General features: G+C 52.0%; 9 protein-coding genes across 9 annotated transcripts; 4 read left to right on the plus strand and 5 right to left on the minus strand.

The window, feature by feature from the left end:
• Positions 1 to 171: 171 nt before the first annotated feature.
• Positions 172 to 2389, minus strand: DACRYDRAFT_19739 (glycoside hydrolase). The gene is made up of 2 exons (XM_040771640.1): positions 857 to 2389; positions 172 to 805 (listed from the first exon to the last, which is right to left on the minus strand). Exons 1-2 carry the CDS (start codon positions 2077 to 2079, stop codon positions 556 to 558), a joined length of 1473 nt encoding a protein of 490 aa, XP_040632037.1. The 5' UTR covers positions 2080 to 2389; the 3' UTR covers positions 172 to 555.
• A 532-nt stretch (positions 2390 to 2921) lies between these two features.
• Positions 2922 to 4678, minus strand: DACRYDRAFT_19740 (PCI-domain-containing protein). Its single transcript, XM_040771641.1, has 6 exons — positions 4500 to 4678; positions 3864 to 4438; positions 3704 to 3812; positions 3484 to 3655; positions 3041 to 3430; positions 2922 to 2959 (listed from the first exon to the last, which is right to left on the minus strand). Exons 1-5 carry the CDS (start codon positions 4630 to 4632, stop codon positions 3259 to 3261), a joined length of 1161 nt encoding a protein of 386 aa, XP_040632038.1. The 5' UTR covers positions 4633 to 4678; the 3' UTR covers positions 2922 to 2959; positions 3041 to 3258.
• Positions 4679 to 4782: 104 nt separating this feature from the next.
• DACRYDRAFT_92586 (PCI-domain-containing protein) lies at positions 4783 to 6534 on the plus strand (the record flags this gene model as incomplete). Its single annotated transcript, XM_040777089.1, has 9 exons — positions 4783 to 4876; positions 4929 to 4998; positions 5048 to 5130; positions 5177 to 5700; positions 5750 to 5894; positions 5942 to 6098; positions 6147 to 6237; positions 6287 to 6355; positions 6410 to 6534. 9 exons carry the CDS (start codon positions 4783 to 4785, stop codon positions 6425 to 6427), a joined length of 1251 nt encoding a protein of 416 aa, XP_040632039.1. The 3' UTR covers positions 6428 to 6534.
• A 137-nt stretch (positions 6535 to 6671) lies between these two features.
• On the minus strand, positions 6672 to 6962 carry DACRYDRAFT_38413 (ribosomal protein S7; the record flags this gene model as incomplete). The annotated part of the gene is made up of 1 exon (XM_040774442.1): positions 6672 to 6962. A coding segment is annotated over one exon (291 nt), but the record flags the coding sequence as incomplete, so codon positions are not given.
• Positions 6963 to 9382: 2420 nt separating this feature from the next.
• DACRYDRAFT_74269 (oligopeptide transporter) lies at positions 9383 to 11707 on the minus strand (the record flags this gene model as incomplete). The annotated part of the gene is made up of 8 exons (XM_040776056.1): positions 9383 to 9593; positions 9644 to 10017; positions 10065 to 10328; positions 10389 to 10739; positions 10801 to 10935; positions 10995 to 11071; positions 11122 to 11455; positions 11507 to 11707. 8 exons carry the CDS (start codon positions 11705 to 11707, stop codon positions 9383 to 9385), a joined length of 1947 nt encoding a protein of 648 aa, XP_040632041.1.
• Positions 11708 to 13461: 1754 nt separating this feature from the next.
• Positions 13462 to 15157, plus strand: DACRYDRAFT_61546 (Diphthamide synthesis). Its single transcript, XM_040775674.1, has 2 exons — positions 13462 to 13784; positions 13836 to 15157. Exons 1-2 carry the CDS (start codon positions 13486 to 13488, stop codon positions 15094 to 15096), a joined length of 1560 nt encoding a protein of 519 aa, XP_040632042.1. The 5' UTR covers positions 13462 to 13485; the 3' UTR covers positions 15097 to 15157.
• Positions 15158 to 15287: 130 nt separating this feature from the next.
• DACRYDRAFT_92589 (XAP5-domain-containing protein) lies at positions 15288 to 16707 on the plus strand (the record flags this gene model as incomplete). Its single annotated transcript, XM_040777090.1, has 7 exons — positions 15288 to 15353; positions 15401 to 15612; positions 15675 to 16074; positions 16129 to 16227; positions 16276 to 16296; positions 16351 to 16470; positions 16522 to 16707. 7 exons carry the CDS (start codon positions 15288 to 15290, stop codon positions 16642 to 16644), a joined length of 1041 nt encoding a protein of 346 aa, XP_040632043.1. The 3' UTR covers positions 16645 to 16707.
• A 486-nt stretch (positions 16708 to 17193) lies between these two features.
• DACRYDRAFT_113341 (uncharacterized protein) lies at positions 17194 to 20149 on the plus strand (the record flags this gene model as incomplete). The annotated part of the gene is made up of 4 exons (XM_040769612.1): positions 17194 to 17883; positions 17941 to 18474; positions 18523 to 19130; positions 19180 to 20149. The coding sequence occupies 4 exons, from the start codon at positions 17194 to 17196 to the stop codon at positions 20129 to 20131; spliced, it is 2784 nt and encodes a 927-aa protein (XP_040632044.1). The 3' UTR covers positions 20132 to 20149.
• Positions 20150 to 20206: 57 nt separating this feature from the next.
• On the minus strand, positions 20207 to 22970 carry DACRYDRAFT_61555 (MCM-domain-containing protein). The gene is made up of 7 exons (XM_040775675.1): positions 22761 to 22970; positions 22395 to 22711; positions 22029 to 22347; positions 21411 to 21981; positions 20971 to 21361; positions 20420 to 20921; positions 20207 to 20368 (listed from the first exon to the last, which is right to left on the minus strand). Exons 1-7 carry the CDS (start codon positions 22956 to 22958, stop codon positions 20291 to 20293), a joined length of 2376 nt encoding a protein of 791 aa, XP_040632045.1. The 5' UTR covers positions 22959 to 22970; the 3' UTR covers positions 20207 to 20290.
• Positions 22971 to 23208: the final 238 nt, after the last annotated feature.

The following is a 23208-nucleotide window of genomic DNA, read 5'->3' on the forward strand; positions in this document are numbered from 1 at the left end:
GGTCCTTAAGCGCCCTACAGACATACATGTAATTCCTGGCTTCTGTTTACGATTATCAGGGAAGCACGGCCTTAACAGCAAACTGTATCGAGAAGTTCCACTGCGATGCGTCTAGTATAGATGACAATGGTTATAGTGCACTAACTAGTCGGCTTAATATTCAACGCCATATTAATGAGACAACCCTATAGCATTACAAGCCCTTCCAGAGGGAGGCCCTCCACCGGACAGCTGAACTATTCTACGTACATCGTAGTGAAAACTGTTGAGGACCTAGGGTCGTGACTACTGGGCATGAGGGTTAGAGATCAAGAGATATGCCTTGTGCTTATATGATGTCAGATGCGATTGTAACCCGAAAAATAACCAAGACCTGTGCAACAGGCACAATATACAGAGAAACGTTACCACGAGGTTGGTAAAAACCTCAATGGACCATACCAAAGAAATACAACCAGGCATCACCGGGCGCCAAGTTGGAAGCAGCCGAACCGTCGAGGTTCACCACGTGAAATGGAGATTGAAGTTAAGCGAAGGACGAACCTCGCATGGCGTCTAGTGCGAGCGGACATTACCAAGAGCACTGTGAATGCCACGCTTGGTGTGATGGCGGCGGCGTGAGGAAGCCATCCGTGAAGAGCGTGCCTTGTGACTGTCTCCGATGTAAATAGAAGCAGCTTCGAGTGCTCGTTTGGAGTTGCCGCCAGCGTTGGGAGCGGCGGAAGCAAGGACGTCCCATGTAGGTTCATCTGTCCAGACCTCGAAGTTGTTAGCGCCTTGACCAGGCTTAGCCACCTCCCAGTATCTGACGAAAATGTTTAGAGTTGGATAGAAGGCTTCACAAGGCGATACTCACAGCCACCCGATACCATCACCTTTGAGCGCATCGACGATCGTCTGTGCCTTGCTCGCCTTGTCATCTCCCATGACACCCCACTCTCCAACAACAGAGACACGACCCTGCTGTTTAGCCTGCTCGTTGGCGCTTTGGATCGTGCTCAAGAAGTCGGAACCCAAGTTGTAGTCATGAACGGCGACAACGTCAATCTCGCCACAGCCGAACGCCCAGTCACCGACGGATGTATCAGCATCAATGCCACCACCCGAGGAGATAAGGATGGAGCTGCCAGCGGGAATGAGACCAGCAAGGGTCTTGGCACGATCGCAAACCCAGTTGGGAGCAACGAGGTCCATGTGACCCATGGGCTCGTTCTCCGGCTCAAAACCGTAGATTGCGGAATCGAGGTCCTTCCAAGCAGCATTTCCCATCTGTGCGTTCTGGTGATTGAGGATGTGCGTCATGCGCTGATCGAACATGGTGGCAGCCCAGCTGTTTGTGTAGAAAGCGGATGCATCGGCGATCTGGGGTGGATTGTTTGTGAAAGGTGAGATACCGAGCTGTGTGCAGTAGACATCGGTCGCCCAGAATCCGAGCGCGTACCGATCGTGCAGTGCGATAAGCAGCTTCATGCCACGCTGGCTGGCTTCGTACATGAGCTGGTCGATCTGGGTGAGTATGGTATCGTCGTAAGTGCCGATATTATCGACCTCCACATCGTTGACAGCCTGGTTGTTAGAACCCTTGTTGTTGGCATAAATAGAAGTGATAAAGATGCGGATGACAGTCATTCCCGCTGACTGCATAGCATCCAGGACAGCTGCACGATCGTCGTCCGCATACGTGTACAGGTAGTACGCCGAAGCACCGATGAAGTAGGCACCGTCCCCGGCCGCCTGGACGCGACTTAGCCCGGTGTTGACGGATGAAGAAGCAGATGACGTGGAGGTGGCTGGAGTTGAGCTGTCGGACGTGCCCGAAGGGGTACCCAGGGAGGATGCGCTTGCTATGGAGCCGCTGGAGAGGGCAGCCGAACTGCTAGATCCCTGGTGGTGCTTGCTCTTGGTTGATGCCGAGGGAGAGGGGGAAGCCAAGGCTGAGAAGGTTGATGACGAAGACGTGCGGCCAGCGCTGCCGGTGAGAGACGCGCCGTTGACGGTTGAGTTGCGAACGGGGGTGCACGCGGCTTGCGCGGCGATGATGAAGGAAAGAATGGTAGAGAGTGTGGTGAAGAAGTGCATGACTGTCGGAATCGAGCGGGAAGGTACAAACGCCCGGTATGCTTCTTTGTTGAGTGGTAGGAAGCTGTTGTCGAAGGAGTGACTGTTGGCAAAGAACGTGTGCTTGATAGGAGGTTTGCTGAACTGCTAGAGTCTTGCGGTGCCCGTCCAAAGTTGAAAGTTGAAGCCGTGAACCCAAGGAAGAAAGTGTAAATGCTGAAAAGGGGAGAGAAGAGGTGTCCCGGGAGGAGAGGAGGGAGGAGGGGGAAGAGAGGTGAGGAAGTATCGTTTGCGTGTCAAAGCTCAGCTTTGAGGAGATCGGTCAAACGCGCGGCGTTGCCCAGGAGTGAATGAAGTGAAGGTGATTGAAGAAAAAGAAGGGAATGAAGATGGAATAAACTTCCACAAAGTGTGAAAAAGGCCCAACTCCACACGGGCCAACAATTACACTCAGACCCGAGCGAGTGGACGCGCCCTCTCATTTCCTTTGTTCCCACGCGACTCGGCATAACGGGTATCCACACAGAGGCAGCCTGCTTCCGTAAACGAGGGTCTCTCCTTTCCTCGGCACACTCGGCACGGCTTCCCAAGAACGCAACCATGCTAACAACGATATCGATGTCAGGGCCTTATCCTCACATTGTTTAATGTAGACAATACCATCTTCACGCCAAAATCTGCTTGGTTATCACCTTGAAGGCCAAGATCAATCACCAACATCTCCTCGCGCTATGTGCGTCAAAAAGCCCCCTCTGCGCCATCAAACCTTCCGTAATTTGCGATGACGCGCCCCCTAGACCAACAGACGTGCATCCTCAGGTACTCCCTCAACACCCCTGTTCAACACCATGGACGCGCAGCATCTGCTGGGCACTCATCATCATCGCGAGCCAACTCTTTAGTACGTCTAGCCTGTTGTCATGCCCGACGCGCCTCACGACAACTAACCAAACCAACTCTGCTTGATGGTTACCATCCTTAGTTTCATGTGCAACACACAATCTACCCCCTTCATTGTCTTACCTTAGCGGGCCGGGTGGTCTGGCTGTCCGAATGTGTGTTATCTTCGACTCTTTCCCCATCTACTTTCGATCGCTCGCCTCAGATAGTTCCGAAGCTGTTTCACTTCGGCCGCGGATATTGTCGGATGGCACAGTGGAATGCATCAGATTATTGCACGTTGCTCCCAGCACACAACAACTAGTACAACACCTTGCTCAATTTTTGTATCTCATTTAGCACCACATCACCCTGTTTCACCACTTGCTCATACAGCGCGTTCTTCCGGTCTGGCCGATGCGTCTCTACGATGCCTGACACCTTGTCGATCGTGCAATTCAGTCGGCCAGATGTTATAAATCGTGACAGATCACTAACAGATTCATTGTCAAGCGGTTCTCAGACGCGTAAGAAGAGGTAGCATACGCATCAATGAAAGCAGGAGTTACACCAAATGCGGCACTGAGGGAAGCGATGGAGACGGAGCGATAGGACTGTAGAAGCTGGGAATATGCCAGCACGCGCATTTCTCGCACGTAATATTGGGTGTGTGGGTGAAGGATGCGGGACGGAATGAGATATGTCTGCTCGACATCGGCTGAAAATGCGATGAGTGACTGATGGATTTATAAGAGAACGGACTCGCCAAGGGCTCGGAAAAATCGCGCGTAATCACAGTTATAGAGGGAGGTGAAGTAATCACCCAGGTGAGGAAGCTCGGGTAATACCGAGTTCACCTCGGGGCTAGATATAATCTGTCCCGTGATCAGAAGCGGAAGAAAAGCGGTTTAGAAATAAAGACCCACCCGCTTCTTCAAGTCCACCCGCTGTAAAGTCAATGTCCCACTGAGCACGGTAAGCGTTACGAACTCGTTATACTCGAAGACTTCTGTGGCGGTGAATGTTGAGAGGGCGTCCAGTAACAGGTCGCTCGCCTCCTTGAATCTCCGCACACTCAGCATATGCCGTCCTTGATAGACCTTCAGACGGTTCCTCCGGTCCCAGTCACCTCCCTGCTCGACAAGCTCGCTCGCTTTGGTCATCCATTCCGAAATGACTCTGTTGTCTTGGAAGAAGAAGCCGATTCGAATCATGGTGAGGACAATGTCGATGCGCGAACCGAGGCCAGGTGTCTTCTCTAGCGCCAGCTTCTGGGCCTCGAGTGCGCCTTCCTTGTCCCCTATCCTTGTAAGATATGTTGCCTTTGCACGAAGCGCATCGCTGATCTCAGTCTCTCCCTCGGTCTTTTCCGCATTCGCGAGCGCTTCGTCGAGCTTGGCCATCGCTGCTGTGTTGGCCTCCTCCATCTTCTTCAACAGGGCGTCGTCCCGCTTTAGTGATGGTGTTGACTCAAGCAATACCTTATAGTACGGCGACATCTCTAGATGACATAAAGGTACCTAAGTTAGTGAATACTCCTGATGCCGTAGAGACCTGCATACCATCCGCTTGGATCCCCGCCATCAAGTCCTCTAAAGCCTTGCCATGGAGTGTCTGCAGCTTGGGACTAAAAAGTACAAACTGCGCCTGCGGCAGTTTGAGGTTTGGTATCGGGAGTACGTTGTCTTCAGCCATGATCGTGGTCAAAACGAGATGTATGCGCCTATAGTGCCTGCACGCGAACCCTTGAGGACCAGAAATCAAGAGAGACGCGTAACCCTGCATTGCTTCCGTCCTCTCATACGCAAGAGCTTGACCGGCGCCAACCTCTGAATAACGTCCAACATGGCACAAACACCTTTACAACAGGCTACCGAGCTCACCAAGAGTGACCGGAAGGCAGAGGGAATATTGAAGGAGATTTTGGCTTTGAAAAATGGTGCGTTGGATTTACGGGATATATGATGAGTGTGGACTGACCGACGCGACAGAGAATGACGAGGCGACGAGGGACCAGGAGGCAGCTCTGATGCAGCTTGCCCAGCTCTACCGGGACGAGGGGTATGTTATCTCCAAACGTCGTACATGATATCATTGACTTTCTGTGAAGCAATGCCGAAGGTCTGGCGGACGTCGTGAGACTTTCCCGGCAGTTCATGTCCTCAACTGCGAAAGCAAAGTCTGCCAAGCTCGGTACGCATGCACCCTCTTTACAATGTGCCAGCTAATATCATCACAGTACGAACTCTAATCGACTACTTTGGGCCCCTCCCCTCCTCGACCGCCATTCAAACCTCTCTCCTCAACGAGCTCATCGCATGGGCACGGGGGGAATCTCGCATCTTCCTCGCCCAATCTCTTGAGATCCGCCTTGCTACCCTCTTCCTGGAAACGCGTCAGTACCGTGATGGGCTTGCCATTGTCGACCGGTTATTGGGAGAGCTGCGACGTCTCGACGACAAGATGATCCTGACCGAGGTGCATTTGCTCGAGTCCAAGCTGCATCATGCAACCCAAAACTTGCCAAAGGCGAAGGCCGCTCTGACGAGCTCGCGGACTGCTGCGAACAGCATATACTGTCCGCCCCATCTCCAGGCGCAACTGGATATGCAGAGCGGCTTGCTTCTTGCCGAGGACAAGGACTACAAGACCGCCTACTCGTACTTCTTCGAAGCATTCGAGGGAATGGGTGGCGTGGAGGACGCGCCGGGAGCTCTGGCTGCACTCAAATACATGTTGCTGTGCAAAATTATGCTCAATGCGGTAATCATTTTCCCTTACCTATGGAAGCAATGTCTCAGTTTTGGACTAGCCTGAAGACGTGAATACTATCATGAACGTAAAGCTTGCTTCCAAACATGCGGGTCGACAGGTAGATGCAATGAAGGCCATTGCGGCAGCACACCAGGCTCGCAATCTGGCAGCATTTGAGCAAGCGTTGAAGGATTATCAGAGCGGTGAGTGTTTTCTAGGATCATTCGCCCAAGTAACTCATCGGCTTCAGAGCTCCAATCCGATCCAACAATCCGAACGCACCTTTCTTCCCTTTACGATACCCTACTGGAACAGAACCTGCTGAAGATCATTGAACCGTTCAGCAGGGTAGAGATATCACACGTGGCTGAACTTGTTGGGCAGCCCGTCAGTCAGGTCGAATTGAAGTAGGCCCATCAGCTCCCTGTAAAATTAACATCTGACGACAAACTTAGATTGAGCCAAATGATCCTAGACAAAGTCTTCAACGGGATTCTTGACCAAGGTGCTGGCTGCTTGGTCGTCTACGATGAGCCAGAGGAGGATGTAGGTGCCCTATATCATTCCGTATCAAATGGCTGACCAGCCAACGTAGGAGACGTATTCCAGCACGCTAGATACGCTGAAGCATATAGGGCATGTCGTTGAGTCGTTGTACGGCAAGGTTTGTCATTGTTCTCGAAGTTGAGTTGCGTGTAGTAACCGCATTTCATTACAGGCAACAAAACTCGCGTAGTGTACTACTGGTAGCTGGTAATGCTTATGCTGTTATAGAGCACTATTGTCCTCGCCCCATGAGCGCATTGGCACTTGAAGGAGGTCAGCAGCCATCGTTGTGCAAATGTAGAAACGTACCGTTGACCCGCTGCCTCTTCATGCAACTTCTCTTTCTGGGTGACCACAGCACTCTTCTTCTCTGGCCTGCTGTTCATAATATCAATCATCTCCCATGCTATCCTCCTGAAAAACTTCATTTCCATTCTCTTCTCGGCCGCTTCCAAAATCCACATTATGCCGGTCCGGGTACGTTGTCGTTCCGAAAGAGGGAGAGGCACCCTGATGATTTTTGCGCCTCTCTTGTGCGAGACCACCCGGACGCTCGGAGAAGCTCTGCGGATTGCCTCTTTCACAAAAGGCAACGGATCGGAATGGGTCTGACTTTGGATATAGAGTAGGCATTCGGCGACGGTTTTGCGAGCGCGATGAAGCAGGCCGTGTCTCATGACGAGGTTAGTGAGAAGTCCAAGTACTGGATCTGTCTTCGAAGCGATGAAGACTTGTGATCGAGTGTAGGCAACACCCGGCTTCGATCCGCCGAGCGGTGAGGGTGAGAGTGGGGCTAATGTCCGGCTTGTTGAGGTGGGAGGCGGCGGTGGAGAAGTTCCGATGGATGAAGGAAAGACTGGGGGAGGAGAAGTAAATCTTGAAGCGATAGGAGGTGTTTCAATAGACGTAGAAGGAAGCGGCAAGGTCGTTGAAGATGAAGTCGCGGAGGATTTCTGCACATGGCTCTGCATGATTTGGACAGCTTTCTCGGCCGTTTTTTGTAGTATTGGAGGAAATCCAGGAGGGGATTGAGCAGATGTGCCAATAGCTCTTGCGAGTAATGGTGGTGGATATATTTGACGGAAAACTTGACGGACAATCATGGCGACAACGGTGAGAGAGTGCTAAAATATGGTGAGCGGTGGCGAAACCTCAACCGCATATGCATTGGAATATCTCGTCTATTCGGCTCCGACGACAGGACTGGTGCAACTTGCACATCCCTCACTAGCTCTCTCATTCAATCTACTATACCATGCGACGCTCTTCCTCGCGACCGTTTGATCCATCTCGGGACTGCTCAAAGTGCAAAAGGTCCGTCAGCGATGAAGGTACGTCCTTTCCTTTCATGGCCGCTCCGCTGTCTAAACCACGCCGAACTGAAAGAGAATTACCTTATGAAATGCTCTGTCTGTTCCCTCAAATGGCACCATCATACTTGTCAAAATCCGCCCTTGACAAAAAGCTATGTGAACGAACTGAATCGCGCCGCAAATCTTCTCGTGCGGAGACTTGGATCTCATCGTGTTCTGGAGTTTAACGAAGTCGTTGGCACGGCCTACGCTTGGAAGTGCAACAATTGCTCAACCGTCGAAACTGTGGATTTGACACTGAGTTCCGATGATGAAATACCAAACGTCAAGGTCGAACATACTTTGCCAGCACATTCGAATAAAGTTGCTGCTGCTTCCACTGCCTCAGTTACCTCTTGTGGCGCTCGCAACCTGGTGGCCATGTCAAGTCTCAAGGGGAAGGGAAAGGACGTCTCGTACCATTTGGAACACCTTGAAACTTTGGGCGAATCGTCTAAGACTGCTATTGGTGCTGCGTCTCGCTCATTTCAAGATGATACCGGCGCCGCAAGAGAGTCTACCCCCGCCCAACAAGCGGCCGTCGGCACAGTCCAACAGCTGGATACCGGTGTACGCACTATGAATATACAAGACGGCGCTATTCAGAATGTTGACTCACTTCCATTCTCTCGTCCGATTGTCCCGTTACCCGATAGAGTCACACGACTGCCTGCGCTCGATCCCCGTCCCCTCATCGATATCATCGCGGCGAAGGAAGCGGAAGCCACGGCGGCTGCCCGATTTCGACACATGTCTACCCAGCCTGAGGCTGATATAATCAACAATGATGATGATGTCGAAGAAATCTCGGCACCGCGCATCATTTCGCCTATTCCTCGCACACGCCTGGATATCCTGACTGCGAGACAGGAGGCGGAACGCTCTTCCTCTCCCGTCTCCTCTGGACAGAGTCCAGCACCCGGGAAGCGTCAGTTAACAACGAAGGCAGCACGCAAGAGCGCCACTCCTCGACTTGTTGACATTTCATCCATCCACTCCTCTCGTGCTTCAGTCGAACCGGAAGATACTGCGTCAAGCATTGCTGAAAACAGCACTGCTATCCCGAAGAACTATGTTTGTGAGGTTGTACCCGGTTCGGATGAAGATAGTGATGATGAAGACGCATTTTCTTCCTTCCTTCCTCCTCCACCAAGCCCCAAACCAGCGTGGCGTGATCTGAAATGGCCACTACATCCTCTACTACAGGGTACGAGAGAACCTGCCGATTGGAACAAGCTACCGCCTGTGAGGAAGCTTCCCAGAAAAGGAGTGGCCAAGCAGTTAGTGGTCCAGCCGCAAATGGAGAGAGTAAGTGTTCCGAAAGGCCTCGAAATGGACGGCGTTCCATTCCAATGTGGGTTCATTCAGGTTCTGGCGGACTGGCCTCCTTGCATTTCACGTCCTGAGACTAAGTTTTCAGATGCTTAGGGAGAAAAATAAAATAAAACATGGCCATTATTTGCAGGTTCTTCATGTTCACGACCTATCCCTAGTCTATGTAGTGTCTACACGTTCATGCAATCTCATGCGTACTTCTGGGCGGAAACCTCGCCCATCGTGACGATCAATCTGGAACGCTTGCCAACATCAAGTGCTCAGTCTTAAATCAGTGTGTGGTAGGTATATTTGTTTGGTCATATGTAACTCACGGGGACGCCAAGGAGAACTATGACTTCAGAAGGGACCAAAGAATTCCCAATAGCACAGGTTGTGCTAGATTACAAACTACTATTGCACTGTCTAGAATACCTCTGTACGGTTACACGTATTCATCAACCCTTCAGGCGATCATTTCAACCGCAGTATGCGTTCATTGGGCATCCAACGGCAGTACCCTTGACGGCGCCTGAAACACCCGCAATTTGGAGGACTGCATTAACAATACCGCCTAGACCTTCTCCTGCAATACCACCCGCAGCAATGGCGTATCCGAACATCTGGAAGTGAGCCGGCGCTCGTTTACGCCAAACGAAGGCTACTATAGAGCCAAACAGCATCGCCATCCTAAATGCCCGTCAGGTGAATTGACTAGAGTTTTTTTGGCAGGAGCTCACGGGTACGTGCAGAGCGGGCCAAGAATGAAGGCAATGCCCAATGCGTTCCAGTTCGGGAACCAGTGATGCTTGTCCGGCGTGAAAAATTTGTACTTGACGAAGGTCTGTAGAAGGACAACCACGCCGAGAACGATCGAAAGGATCCCGGAAGTCTTGGGAATCGGCAATGAAGGTGCGGACACGGCGATAGAAACGGCACGCCAGGCACCCACGTCCGGGGCAGGAAAGGAGCAGGTGGTGGTTGACAGCTCGTTGATACACGGGTATGCCTTCGTGAACACGACGTACATTCCAGCCGACAGGAATATGGAAACAAGTGCACCAACCATCTGTGCGTAAAGCTGAACACGAGGAGAAGCTCCGAGTAAATGCGTCTAGATTGATGTCAGCACCCACGCATGGCTGCGAATGAGATGCTCACGGTCTTGAGATCGCCAAGCATGTCGGCACATTGTTCGGAAGCAGCGAGTGCAATCATACCAGTAAGGCCGTTATTCAACTGATTCACTGCAGCAGCTTGACCAGCGCCTTTCGAAATCCCACCAAATATGAGCTGAGAGAAGTTGCCGAGAGTCGTGACTGGAATCACGGAGACACGACCTGCACACTCAGCACCAATGAGGGAGAAGAAGAACGCAATAATGATTGCGAGCAAGGTAATTCCAGGGTTCTGATCGAATTGATACTATTGAGAGGGGGTGGAATTAGCAAAACCCTATCTAACTTGAGAGGCTGGGCCACTAACCTTCATAACAATCATGCACATGATAGTTGAGAGAACAGTTCCGCCTCCCCACAGCCAGAAGGGGGTCTGCTCGTTAAGCGGGACAGGATCTAACAGTGCTCCGTCCTTGTTGATGTCGAGATGCTTGTTGGGACGTATCTTCTCGATAATAGGCTCAAGCATCATGGCGAAGGAGGCAAGTAATGACTTGTAATTCGCTGCAATCTCGCCGACGGATGCGCATAGAAGACACATGCATCCCGGCCAGATGAACCAGTATTTTGGTGAAGGTGCATTTACAGGATCGTCAAGAATCATGTTCGAGTAATTGACGTAGCCAGGATAGTCGGGGGACATAGGAGTCCCAAATGCCTGCGGACCAATACGGGTGTTCAGGGCTGATAGACCGCAACAATCGCTGAGAAGTGCTCACCACTCCGGCAGCAACAATGGCAGGCCCGATGATACCCCAAGCAATAACGGCACCACTAGCGAAGCTTACAGAGGCATTGAGTGGAACTAGGAGACCAACGCCGATGAAGGCTGGAGTCCATTCGAAGATCCAACCCTGTGCGTAAGAAATGAGGGCGCCTCTTCACACACGGCAAAGGCACCAAAGGCACTGACCCAGTTCTCGGCACCAATGATCCCGTGCCAGCCAGCTTTGTAGAACCAATAGCCCCAGTGCCAGTCCCACATAATTCCTATTAGATCTCAGTAATCATATGACATGATGATCATTCTTGCCGCTCACCTGGCGCATATTCTGAAATGACCCTCCAGGTTATGGCAATGAGGAAGGCAATTACGAGCGTCCACGTCTTCTTCATTGCGACAGCAGCAGCATTCTTTCCCACATGAAGAGAGCGGATAGTGAAGGCGGCTGCAACGCTGGACGGAAACACCAGTTTCAGCTTGAGAATATAGAGACGCCGGAGGGGCATTGTAAAGAAGATCCCAATGTAGGCGACCGCGAATGTGAAAGTGATTAGGCGACCGAAATCTGCAGTAGGTGATGAACCAAGAAGACCAAGCTGGTAGGCGGCCGGAAAACCAGAGGTGAAAAGTAGTCCGAGTGAACCGGCAGCCTGGAAAGGAAACTTAGACGCTAGGAAACAGATATGCGGAAAAAGTCTCACAGTAGCTGCGCTCTGGACACAGACGTTCTCTTTCGGCCCGAAATACCCACCACCGAACTTCTCAGGAAGCGCCTTTGACAAGGGTTTGAGAATAGCGAAACCTAAGATAGATCCGAACAAGGACGCGCCGAAAGTCCAACCGGTCTTGAGTCCAAGATATACGCTAGTGAGGGCATAAGACTTGAAGGGACTACATACCATTCGACACTTACTTGCTCGCAGAGATGACAGCGCCTAGAGCTGTACCGACGAATACCGCTCTGAAAGTAAGCTGCTGCTCAACTGGGGCATCCGGATCCTCTGGGAAGGGATCATCGGTTCCGAGTTGCTCCTCGCTTTCGTGCTCTTCCTCGGCTGAGTCGACTGGAACAACATCATCGCCATATGGTACATTCTTTTCGTCATAGCTGTTGCTGTCTGAGGCATGCCCAACGCCGCTTGCGGACGCACCCTGATGATGAGCAACCGCGTCACCCATCAGCTCAGGCTCGGCTGGTTCCACCTGAGCGCCGTACAGAAAAGTGTCTGCCTTCGAGGATGCCATATTGCTGAAGAACTAAGTGAACAGTCCAGGCACAACGAAACGGGACACACGACCCGTGGAGAGTACGAGTTTGCGTGTAATACTCGATCTCTCATACTTCTGCTCCACCTTGCTATCGATAACCGAATGAGGCTTCGAATCCCCGACCAATCGGTAGAACAATCACACTCAATGTCATGCCAGCTGTAGGTGATGCGCCCATTTAAGAATCACGCCGGTCAAAGATAAGACGTCTGGTTTTCCAGGGGTATTGGGAGACTTTGCGTAGAACGAGAGTCGGACATCCACCGGGCGGACAGAGAAACGTCAAGTATTTAATCGTGTTGAGATGAGCGTCAAGGGGTGACACGAGTGACTCAAGAATAGAATCATAGATCAGTAATCAGCAAAGGATGTCGGAGTCGCGCGGAAGCTGTGCAAGCCGACGGAAATAGCGCCGAATTGTGTTGACGTTCCTTGCCTTCTTCCCCATGCGTTTCCCATTCATGCATATCATAAATCTATGAACATCATCCGACTTGACCCAACCCGCCAAGAATCCGGCGACTGGTCAGTGCGATAGCAAGCCGCTTGCTCGCATACAATTTTGGCTGGATAGGAAGCAGATCATCCCGGAGAAGTCGGCGAGAAGAAGCCAGCAGGCAAATGCTTACCCCGCCACTTCGGCAACTGGACCGTCAATCAAGGCGAAGACAAGAAGAAGACAGCCAAGGGGCAGGTGTTCCGGAATTTACAGTCGATCTAGTGAGTCAAAGCCTCAGATTTTCGACCACTAGGAGTTGCGAAGACAGGAATTGAGAGCAAGGAGCAATTTTTCAGGGGATTGGCCACGTGGCTTTGCAAACTGATTAATTACTGTAATTGGACCTTTTTTTCTCTTCCGGCCCTCCATGTCGTTTCGGTCCGTGGTGGTTCTTGACATTGTTAATCCCTGTCAAGAACAAATCGTTGTGTTGGAGGGTGAACAAAGGACGTCGATCCAATCCGATCTTGCCATCATAACCCTTCGGATCCCCCGCCATCACGACTCCTGACGAATCCCGCATTTCGCCTGGCTCGAATGAGAGCGTGTTCTGAACCACTCACTGGGATTTAGACCCGAATGAGTCTATTGGTCGGCCACGTAACAGGGTGTCCTGAGAGGGGGCATTCTGAGAATCGAGCTGCTCTGATGCATCTTACGCACATGGTAGCTCGGTACACACGGAACGACTAACTCCCCTCGTTAACTAATGAGGTATGCTTTGAAGCTTGATAATTTGAGCCCCGTTCCTCAAGAACCATAAATCTGACTGTGTTGCAGCGACCGTCGGATTAATTAAGTCGGAGCCGAAATGCTCACTCAACGCGTACGTGAGATGCTCTCAGCTATGCTCGAAATTCGCTCTGTCGCCTTAACCCCAGATAATATATCACTCCAGTTCTTTAACAAGCTATGGCGTCAGCCTCAACTCATCCAGTTCCAAGGCCCAAGAAGCGCTTTATTGGCCGCAAAGCTGGAACAGGTCGACCTATTTCATCCACATCGTCGGTGGTCATTTCTTCAGGCATTCCGGTATCCATACTCGAAGACAAGTCGCTGAATGCAGCAATAGCTCAATTGCCGAGCAACTACTCTTTTGAGATACACAAGACAATATGGCAGATACGGAAGAATGAGGCTAAGATGGTTGCACTTCAGATGCCCGAGGGGTTACAGATGTTTGCTTGCTTGATATCAGATATCGTCGAGAGGTGTGTCTACATGTCAAGTTTTATCCTGACATGATGCTCATGCAGGAACAGATTTACAGACGCCCTGACCGTAATTATGGGTGATGTTACGTATGGTGCTTGCTGCATCGACGACTACACCGCTCTCGCTTTGGGATGCGACATGCTCGTCCACTACGGCCACAGCTGTCTCGTCCCTGTCGACACAACAACGATCAAGACACTCTATGTATTTGTCGAGATTGGTATTGACAACTCTCATCTGGCGAGAACAGTCCGGCTAAACTTTCCCGACGATCGTGCGGAGTTTAGAAGGAAGTTGAGGGATATCGAGGCGGCAGAGGTAAGGGGGACGCTTACAGCTGGAGACCCCATTACACCTGCAATGCAACATCTTGCGATTACGGTAGATGGCGAAGAGGACGGGCGGGAGACGCACCCTGCGAAAGACCCAACACGGCTCGCGATTGTGTCAACGATCCAGTTCGTAGCGGCAGCGCAGGCTCTCAAGGAAGACTTGACGACCCCATTGGAGCCCCCAAAAGAAGATCAAACGAACGAACGTCCTGCTCAGGAACAGGCAGTGGTGCAACGCTCAGAACAGCAGTTACATGCCGGCGTGTACGACATTACCATCCCGCGGGCGAAGCCACTATCGCCTGGCGAGATATTAGGCTGCACTTCACCTCTCCTGCCAGACGTCGATGCCCTCATATACGTGGGTGATGGCCGCTTCCACCTCGAGAGTATCATGATCTCGAACCCATCCGTGCCAGCATTCCGATACGACCCATACGCAAAGAAGCTGACAAGAGAGCGATATGGGCACAGCGAGATGCGGGCGATGAGGGGACGGGCGGTAGATGCAGCGCAGAAGAGCTTGTCTTGGGAAGATCCGGATGGTGATATCTCGAATACGGTCTCCACGGTAGAGAAGGAGCCGGTTGGCTGGGGCCTTGTGCTAGGAACACTTGGAAGGCAGGGAAATTTGCAAATGCTCAAAGCCCTTGAACGGCAGCTCTCTGCTCTTTCGCCTTCCCATCGACCCGACATTACCCCGATCCTCCTTTCTGAGCTGTCGCCTCAGAAGCTCGCCCTTTTCCCGCAATTGTCGGCGTTCGTCCAGACCTCTTGTCCGCGCTTGAGCATGGACTGGGGCGAAGCCTTCCCTCGCCCGCTCCTGAGTCCTTATGAATGTTCGGTTGCTGTGGGAGGACTGAGACGATGGGGGGATGGTGCTAAAGGAGGTGAGGAAGGGTACAGGATGGACTACTACAAGGGAGATGCTCCATGGGCGCGAAGTAGAGCAACGGGATCCTTTGAGAAGGACTGAGGGATCATGATAGATAGCCCTCTATGGGATGTGCTGTATCATGTAGTCTAATAACCTAAGCCTACTGTAACTTTATCCATATCCCTCGTTAACCTGCAAGATGAAAGTTCTTAGTCGGGATAAAAGTCGGCTCCGGTCTTCACATATTCGATGAGGTTAGCATCCTTACCCTCGCACGACCATTTTCGCACATGGCCAGCAACAGCGGAGAGCCATGGTGCCAAGGCGCTCTGGAGAAAAAGCGGCAGGAGATGCTTGTGTGTACTGTCCTATGGTTTTCTCACCTCACTAACCCCTCAAACAGGCGGAGTTCGAGCGCCAAAAAGACCTCATCCGGCAGGAGACTGAGAAAGCTCGACCTGGGCAAAACCGCTTTGTCGGCGTGCAAGACTCCACTGAGGATGCTCTCAAGAAGAGCACTGTAGGATTAGTTCAGCTCGAGGAGTTCCAGAGTGCAAGACGGGCGCTTGAGGAACTGAAGGCGAGGGAGGCGGCAAGGACGGACGAGTTGGGCAAGTGAGTCCTTCCCACTGGGTTAGTGTTGGTGGTGGGTGTTGACCACGTAAGTATATGTGTAGGGAAGTGAAGAAGGTGAAGAAGAAGCGTAAAGCTGTGAAAAATAACCTGTCGTTTGCAATGGACGATGAAGAGGAGAGTGCTGGGCCTTCAGGAAGGTCGACACCTCAGCCCAAAGCAGTTTCCCGCGAACTGACCTCTGCACCTACACCCAATACTGATGCGAACGACGTTGCTACCCCGGAAGGAGATGAGGAACGCCCATCCAAGCGTCCCAAATTGGGGAAAGCCCCGGGGGTGGATACGAGCTTTTTACCTGATAGGGAGAGGGAGGAGGCGGAGCGCGCTGAGCGGGAGTCCTTGAGACAAGAGTGGTTGCAGCGACAGGAAGACATGAAGCAGGAGGAGATTGAGGTGGTGTATTCTTACTGGGACGGGCAGGGACATCGGAAGAGTGTGATCGTGAGTTTTCCACTTTTGTGAAGTAAGAAGCGAGAAGCTGAGTACAGTACGCAGTGTAAGAAAGGAGATGAAATTGGCAAGTTCTTAGAGAAGGTCAGGCAGCAATGGAGCGAACTACGGGGAGTGACAACCGATAACCTGATGTACATCAAGGTGCGTCTGCTAAATTCCTCGGTGGGTTGTCTTATGTTTTGTAACTAGGAGGACTTGATTATACCGCATGTAAGTTTCCTTTGGTTACTGAGTGCAGAGCGGGTGATTGATGCCACATAACAGCACTACACCTTCTACGACTTCATTATTAACAAGGCACGGGGTAAATCCGGTCCCCTGTTCAATTTTGACGTACACGATGATGTGAGATTGTTGGCAGACGCCACGGTGGAGAAGGATGAGGTATAAATGGTTCATTGCCTCGTGTGATCCACACTGACTATTACGGTGCAGTCGCATGCGGGCAAGGTAGTACAGAGATCGTGGTACAACCGACAGAAGCATATTTTCCCAGCTTCCAGATGGGAAGTGTATGATCCCGAGAAGGACTATGGGAAGTATACCATCAAGAGCTAGATGGGGTTATTTCCCGAAATTGTGGGTGTTGGTCAGAATATGGTCATGCGATGTGTAGAGGGTGTGAACATGTGGTAATTATTACGATGCTTTTCTGATGATCTGTCGCGTACAATTCATAGTCATTGATGACTGATAATATTCCAACAAGGGAAATCGGCCCCGCATCTTCGGTGAGCAGCGACGTGGCTGTCACGCCAGGCGACTCTCCCACGATTGACTGACTACTATTGCCCCTTGAACCCCCTTAACCCTCTCCTCCCTCCTCCCCACACCCCCCTTCCAACTCTTTCGACTAGTTGAAACGTGAGAGCGGGGTCAAGTAGGGAGGCTGGGCAAGGGCACTGCGCAACGGGTAGAACACAGGTGATTGCATCCGCTGCCTTCGTGGAGAGATTCACTCGTCGACATCGGCGCGTAAAACAAGGTGCATTTCGAGGCACTTCACCATTCGCAACATTCCAACCGCTCTTCTTGCTCTTGACCACCACCTTCCTAATTCTTTGATTCTCTTCGGCCCTTAGGCGACGAATTTGCAAATTCATTGCAATGCTTCTTCCTTCAACCCTCATCGCACTTCTACTCCTGCCTTCAACGCTTGCTGTTCAGCCACAACCCCGAACTTACGATTCTCACGACTACTACGTGATCGAACATATTCCCTCCGCATCATCTTCCTCAATACATGAATGCTTCCAAGCCCTAGGAGTCGAGCTCGTAGAACAAGTTGGAGAGCTACGGGACCATTGGCTCGTCAAAGTCCCAAAGCGCAATTCATTAGTCGGACGGGGCCTTGAAGATGAAGATGGGGACAATGTAATGCAGCGGTGGGGAGAGCTGCAGAGACGTGCAAAACGACAGGGAATTGAGGCTAGAGATGGAAGTGTATCCGACGCACGTAGGATCGTGCAGGCCATCCGTTCCGTGCAGCCTCAAGTACCACGGCAGCGAGTAAAGCGGGGTGATCCACCACCCCCACCTTCCCTTTTCGAGCGGCAAGAACCACACCCTCTGCTGCGACCTGAAGACAACGTGACTACTGCTGCAGATGTCGCTGCTTATTTGGAAATCGCGGACCCCGAGTTCACGGCGCAGTGGCATCTTTTGAATGCAATAGATCCGTACAACACGATCAATGTCACCGGCGTGTGGGATATGGATATCACAGGCCATGGTACAAGGGTTGCAGTTATTGATGATGGGTTGGATTTTGATAGCGACGATCTTGCTCCCAACTATGTGAGTCTACTACATTAAGATTTGGATACAACGGACCAAACTGAGTGTTCGGATTAGGACCCCACTGGCTCGTGGGACTTCAACGATCACGTCCCCGAACCTAAACCTCGGCTCTCTGACGATCGACACGGTACGCGTTGCACCGGAGAAATTGGCGCAGCGAGGAACGATGTCTGCGGCGTTGGTGTGGCATATCAAACGCGTGTGTCTGGCATCCGGATCCTCTCCGGGCCCATATCGGACGCGGATGAGGCAACGAGCTTGAATTACGGTTTTGATGAGACCGGAGTATACTCTTGCTCTTGGGGCCCGCCGGACAACGGCATGAGCATGGAGGCACCGCAAGATCTCGTCCAGAAAGCCATCATCAACGGGGTTCAGAACGGCCGTGGTGGCAAGGGCAGTATATTCGTCTTTGCAAGTGGAAATGGAGCTGGCAATGGCGATCAATGCAATTTCGACGGATACACAAACTCGATCTTCTCTATTACTGTCGCCGCTGTCGATAAGAACTTCGAGCACCCGTATTACTCTGAGTCGTGTGCCGCTAATTTGGTCGTTGCCCCTAGCTCGGGCGGAGGGGATAGCATCGTGAGTGCTTCGCTTTGCAACAATCTCGTAAAGCTGATTGATCGACAGCACACTACCGATGTAGGCAAGAACAAGTGCACAGCCTCACATGGTGGAACATCCGCCGCAGCACCACTTGTTGCAGGCGTCATGGCGCTTGCCCTGGATGCACGGCCTGAGCTAACCTGGCGTGACGCACAACACCTGATCGTACGCACCTCGGTGCATATCAACCCCGATGACCCGGATTGGGAGCTTACCGCCGCCGGCCGGCACTATAGCTACAAGTATGGCTATGGCGCTATCGATGCATACTCGCTCGTTCAGCTCGCAAAGACGTGGGAGCTCGTCAAGCCCCAGGCATGGATCGACGTCGGCGAGATCGACATGCCCGATGCCCAGATGGACTGGGAGGGCCACATGAGCGGTGGGACACCTATCGGAGAGGATGGTGTAAGCAGCACCCTGAGCGTCAAACGGGAGATGCTGGAGCAGAACAACTTTGAGAAGATGGAGCATATCACCGTACGAGTGTGGATTAATCACAGGAAGAGAGGAGACGTCGAGGTTCAGCTGCGGAGCCCGAACGGGATAGTGAGCATGTTGGCGGGCAAGAGGCCGAAGGATACAGATGAAAATGGGTACAAGGGGTGGCAGTTTTCTACTGTTAAGCATTGGTGAGCCTATCGTGCGTCAGTCTTGGCCATGTGTTCATACGAGACGCAGGGATGAGAATCCCATCGGAGACTGGAAACTAATAGTACATGACCAGGAAGATTCGGACAACAATGGCTCGTTCCTTGGGTGGAGCATGATGCTCTGGGGATCGGTAATGGATCCGGCCAAGGCAAAGCTATGGAAGTTGCCGACGTCTGTATCGATGGATGATCTGGAGCCCCCTGAGACGACCACCACCTCAAAACAAGCAACCCCTACCACCGACCCGTCAAAGACAAAACAGTTGTCAAAACCTACGGACCACCTTCCTGGAGATCACACCGACCAGACCGGCGAGGCGGACCGGCCTGCATTCACGCCCAAGCCCCCTGGTAAGCCCATCCAATCAGGAGATGACACAGAGGTCGAAGAACCTCCTGCTACCTCCACCTCTTCCGGAGCTAGTAGCACGCCGACCACATCGCTCGATACAGGATACTTTGACCACATCCGCGACTTGCTCAAATCCTCTAAGTGGCTAATTGGCACTGTCGTCATCGTCGCCCTCTTCATCACCGGTGCTGCTTTATACTACTGGCGTCGCCGTTCGAGAAGGCGCGCAGCCTACAAGGGTGTGGCAGGTGATGAGGTTGCCATGAGCACGATGGAGAACGGGAACGGAAATGGGAACGGAAATGGAGTGGGGAGGAGCAAGGAGGTGTATGATCCGTTTGCCGTCACTGCTTCAGATGAGGAGGAAGAGGATGAAGCAGATGAGACGGTGGCGCTCACCAGTGGCCGGCCGAGGAGCTCTCGCCCGGAAGTGGGATACCACGATGGGTTCCTCGACGATGATGATCCTGCTTCGGCGGCCCCTCCCCGGCCATTGTATAAGGACGAGCCAGATGACGCAGACAGGGCAAGGGAAGCGGCAAGTGCACGTGCTGAACATGAGCATGAGAGTGAGGAGCAGCCAAAAAGTACTACTAGAGAAGCAGGGAGCGGGGACCCGCTTGTATGATGATATCCTATCTGCAATCTATTCCCTTCGCATACCATTATTGCTTCGTTCGCACTCTGTGTGAGATAGAATTGCATTAGTTGTACAAACTACATGTGCCGAAGGTGCATAAATGACAAGTCGAACCACGGAAAATATAAAGTGCGAGGATTACAGCATCTACTCGTCATCGTCCTGAGCTGCGAATTGCAACTTGGTGCCATTCGCGATGCGGGAAAGAACGCCCATTCTCTCATACTAGGCAGAAGGGTTAGCCAAAGTTTCGAACACGGTTTAAACACTTCTTACCTCAAGAATTGTGTCCATAAGGGCGATCTCGGTGAATCCACCGGCAATAACGCGAGCACGAACATCAGCCATGAGTAAGGGCCCATCCTCCTCCTCCTGGTAATCGCGCTCCCTATTCGGGCCGCGACCCAGCCGTCTCCTAGGCCTGCGACGCTTGTCCATCTCCTTGATGATCCGGAAGATCTTGGACATGTCGGTCTGATCTCCGCGGTCGTTATCATCCCGCTCCTCATCAAACAGGCTAGCCTTGCTGACGTCCATGAGGCGCAGTGCTTCGTCAACATCAGCAAGTTCGACGGTATCAGCGCAACGCAAGCGAGCCAGTGCTTGGGATAGACGCAGAACACCGAGCAAAGCACGTGCAGAGACGTAACTATGCATCTTCTCATCTTGTTCCTCATCCCGAGAACGTTTGCGAAGCGTGACATAGGCACCAACGATGTACTCGGAGACCATGCGTGGAACAACGGGGCGTTTGGTACGCGCCAATGCAATATAATGCCTGCTACCCGTCAATCTCTGCTAATTCAAGGAGGAATTCCATGACTCACCTCATCAACAATGGGGAGATGGGCTCAAACGAAAGGTCAGGGTGACAATTGTGCATGTGCACGTAAGTAACGTGCTCAGCAAGAGCCTCATCAGCATCTCGGTCAGCCTTGTCTAGAATGAGGAAAATCAGGTCGAAACGAGATAACAAGGCCGCGGGAAGGTTGATATTTTCTACCGGTGATATTCTAGGATTGTACCGTCCGTAGAGCGGGTTGGCGGCAGCGAGGATGGACGTGCGGGCATTGAGGGTGGTGGTAATTCCGGCTTTGGAAATGGAGATAGTTTGCTGCTCCATAACTTCGTGAATGGCAGTGCGATCGGACTCGTCCATCTTGTCGAATTCATCGATGCAACAAATGCCATTATCGGCGAGAACAAGGGCACCGCCCTCTGAGGTGGAAATGAGGACATTGATCCCCTACAGATGTGTGGGGCTTACCAAGGACCATTTCGTCAGTCACCGGATCACGCATTACTGCTGCAGTAAGACCAACACCAGAAGAACCTTTCCCGGTGGTGTAGACACCTCTCGGTGCCACCTTCGAGATATATTTCAAGAGCTGCGACTTGGCCACACCAGGATCACCCATCAAACAGATGTTGAGGTCACCACGCAGGCGCATGCCGTCGCCCACCTGCTTCGTCACACCTCCAACGAGGAGGAGGAGAAGCGCCTTCTTCACGTCCTCATGACCAAAGATCTCTGGGGCGATGCTCTGTGCCAGCTTTTCGTATAGCATGGGATCACTTTTGAGATGCTCCAGTTGTGTCGCAATCTCCGGGGTCATCTCCAGAGCCGAGTACTGCTTCTTCACCTGATCTACGTGGTGCACCTCGAGGTAAGTGTCGGTGAGCAAGCCGGCTCGGATGGCTCGGAAGCCAGTATAAGGGGTAGGAAGGAAGATACCACCAAGATGGACGACGTCGCCGGGGTTGACTTGACGGGTAAGACCGCCATAAAAGTGAATTGTCATGGACCGAGGGATGTGGCCGACCGGAACTTGATCCGCCTAATGACCACTGAGAACCTTGGCGTTAAAGGAATGAGGACACATACCATTTCCTGAATCTTGGCCTCCTGGAAAGGACTGAACCGGCAGGCCCGAGTCTGCATGCTAAGAGTCCCCTTCACACCATCCTGGCGACACCTCTCGCTCGTACAGTCGGTCAGTGGAGAGAACTGCTTGTGCGTAATCTCCTGGAAGATCTCTGCGCCGCAACTCTCGCATGAATAGGCATTCACCAGTAGAAGTGGCTTGACTTCCGAGATGCGGGTTACAATACCACGGACAGTGATGAGCTTTCCGAGGTGTTCCCCACGAACCTCACGCACTGCGAGCGTTTCGTCTGAGGCAAACGGCTGGAAATACAGATTACTGTTTTTCCATCAGCATCAAATGACAAGACAAATGTGGGTGCGTACTATCGCCTCATCAACTGAGGGGGAAATTGTCGGTCAAGAGGAGCAGGAGCGCCCTCAATATCCTGCTGAGCATCCACCTGCGCCATCTCGTTGTGCTCTTTCCGCTGGTGCATGATGACATCCAGCACATCATCGTGATGACTAATATCTTTAGTAGGGGCAGGGATAAGGTCATCCACAGCTTTGCAAAACAGATCGACATAACGACGCGCATTATGTTGAATATTCGAGACGAGGTCGTGGACGCCATCCTGGAAATCTGCAATGTCTTCCAGCTCGATGCACAGTTCTTGCTGTTCACGATTTGCTATACGTTGCTACTTTGCGATCAGATGGGATACAGTTTGAAGATGCCCATAGTCGTACCAGCTGGCTCATGTACTTATGACCCTTCAGCTTAGCGGCCATGTCCTCTCCGGGCGTCTCATCATCATCTAAACCCATGTGCTCAAAATCATCCGTCACGTCGTTCGTGGACGTCTTGAAGTTTTCCAAAAAGCCCTTGATTTTGGACTCCTCCTCCGCATAGTTGATATTAAGTGCAATGACTGGAACGGCAGTCATGTCGGAAAGGATGAAGAGGGGATGGGAGGGAAGAGTTGGGGTTGAGGGATGGGGGGCGATCTCGGACGCGACGCGTCCTTCATGCGTCAGATGAGTCCCTTCAGTTGACCGCGACTTTACTCCCGCGCCACTTGATTATCGCCGACGATGTTGTTACGTCCGAATGGCACAATGACCGGGATTGGAGAAAAGTAACATCTCAACAAGCCATTCAAAAAAAGAACGCACTCTTGAACAGTCTTTATCATTG

The sequence above is a fragment of the Dacryopinax primogenitus genome, assembly GCF_000292625.1.
Source record: "Dacryopinax primogenitus strain DJM-731 SS1 chromosome Unknown DACRYscaffold_2, whole genome shotgun sequence".
NCBI classification, from domain to species: domain Eukaryota; kingdom Fungi; phylum Basidiomycota; class Dacrymycetes; order Dacrymycetales; family Dacrymycetaceae; genus Dacryopinax; species Dacryopinax primogenitus.

Coding starts and splice junctions, on each gene's coding strand:
- DACRYDRAFT_19739 (XM_040771640.1), bottom strand. CDS start 2,079: ATGCACTTCTTCACCACACTCTCTACCATTCTTTCCTTCATCATCGCC. Junction 806..856: donor GGTGATGGTATCGGGTGGCT/GTGAGTATCGCC, acceptor CATTTTCGTCAG/ATACTGGGAGGTGGCTAAGC.
- DACRYDRAFT_19740 (XM_040771641.1), bottom strand. CDS start 4,632: ATGGCTGAAGACAACGTACTCCCGATACCAAACCTCAAACTGCCGCAG. Junction 3,813..3,863: donor GGGTGGACTTGAAGAAGCGG/GTGGGTCTTTAT, acceptor ATCACGGGACAG/ATTATATCTAGCCCCGAGGT. Junction 3,656..3,703: donor GCGATTTTTCCGAGCCCTTG/GCGAGTCCGTTC, acceptor TCGCATTTTCAG/CCGATGTCGAGCAGACATAT.
- DACRYDRAFT_61546 (XM_040775674.1), top strand. CDS start 13,486: ATGGCGTCAGCCTCAACTCATCCAGTTCCAAGGCCCAAGAAGCGCTTT. Junction 13,785..13,835: donor ATATCAGATATCGTCGAGAG/GTGTGTCTACAT, acceptor ATGCAGGAACAG/ATTTACAGACGCCCTGACCG.
- DACRYDRAFT_61555 (XM_040775675.1), bottom strand. CDS start 22,958: ATGACTGCCGTTCCAGTCATTGCACTTAATATCAACTATGCGGAGGAG. Junction 22,348..22,394: donor CCTCAGTTGATGAGGCGATA/GTACGCACCCAC, acceptor ATGGAAAAACAG/TAATCTGTATTTCCAGCCGT. Junction 21,982..22,028: donor AGGCCAAGATTCAGGAAATG/GTATGTGTCCTC, acceptor AGTGGTCATTAG/GCGGATCAAGTTCCGGTCGG.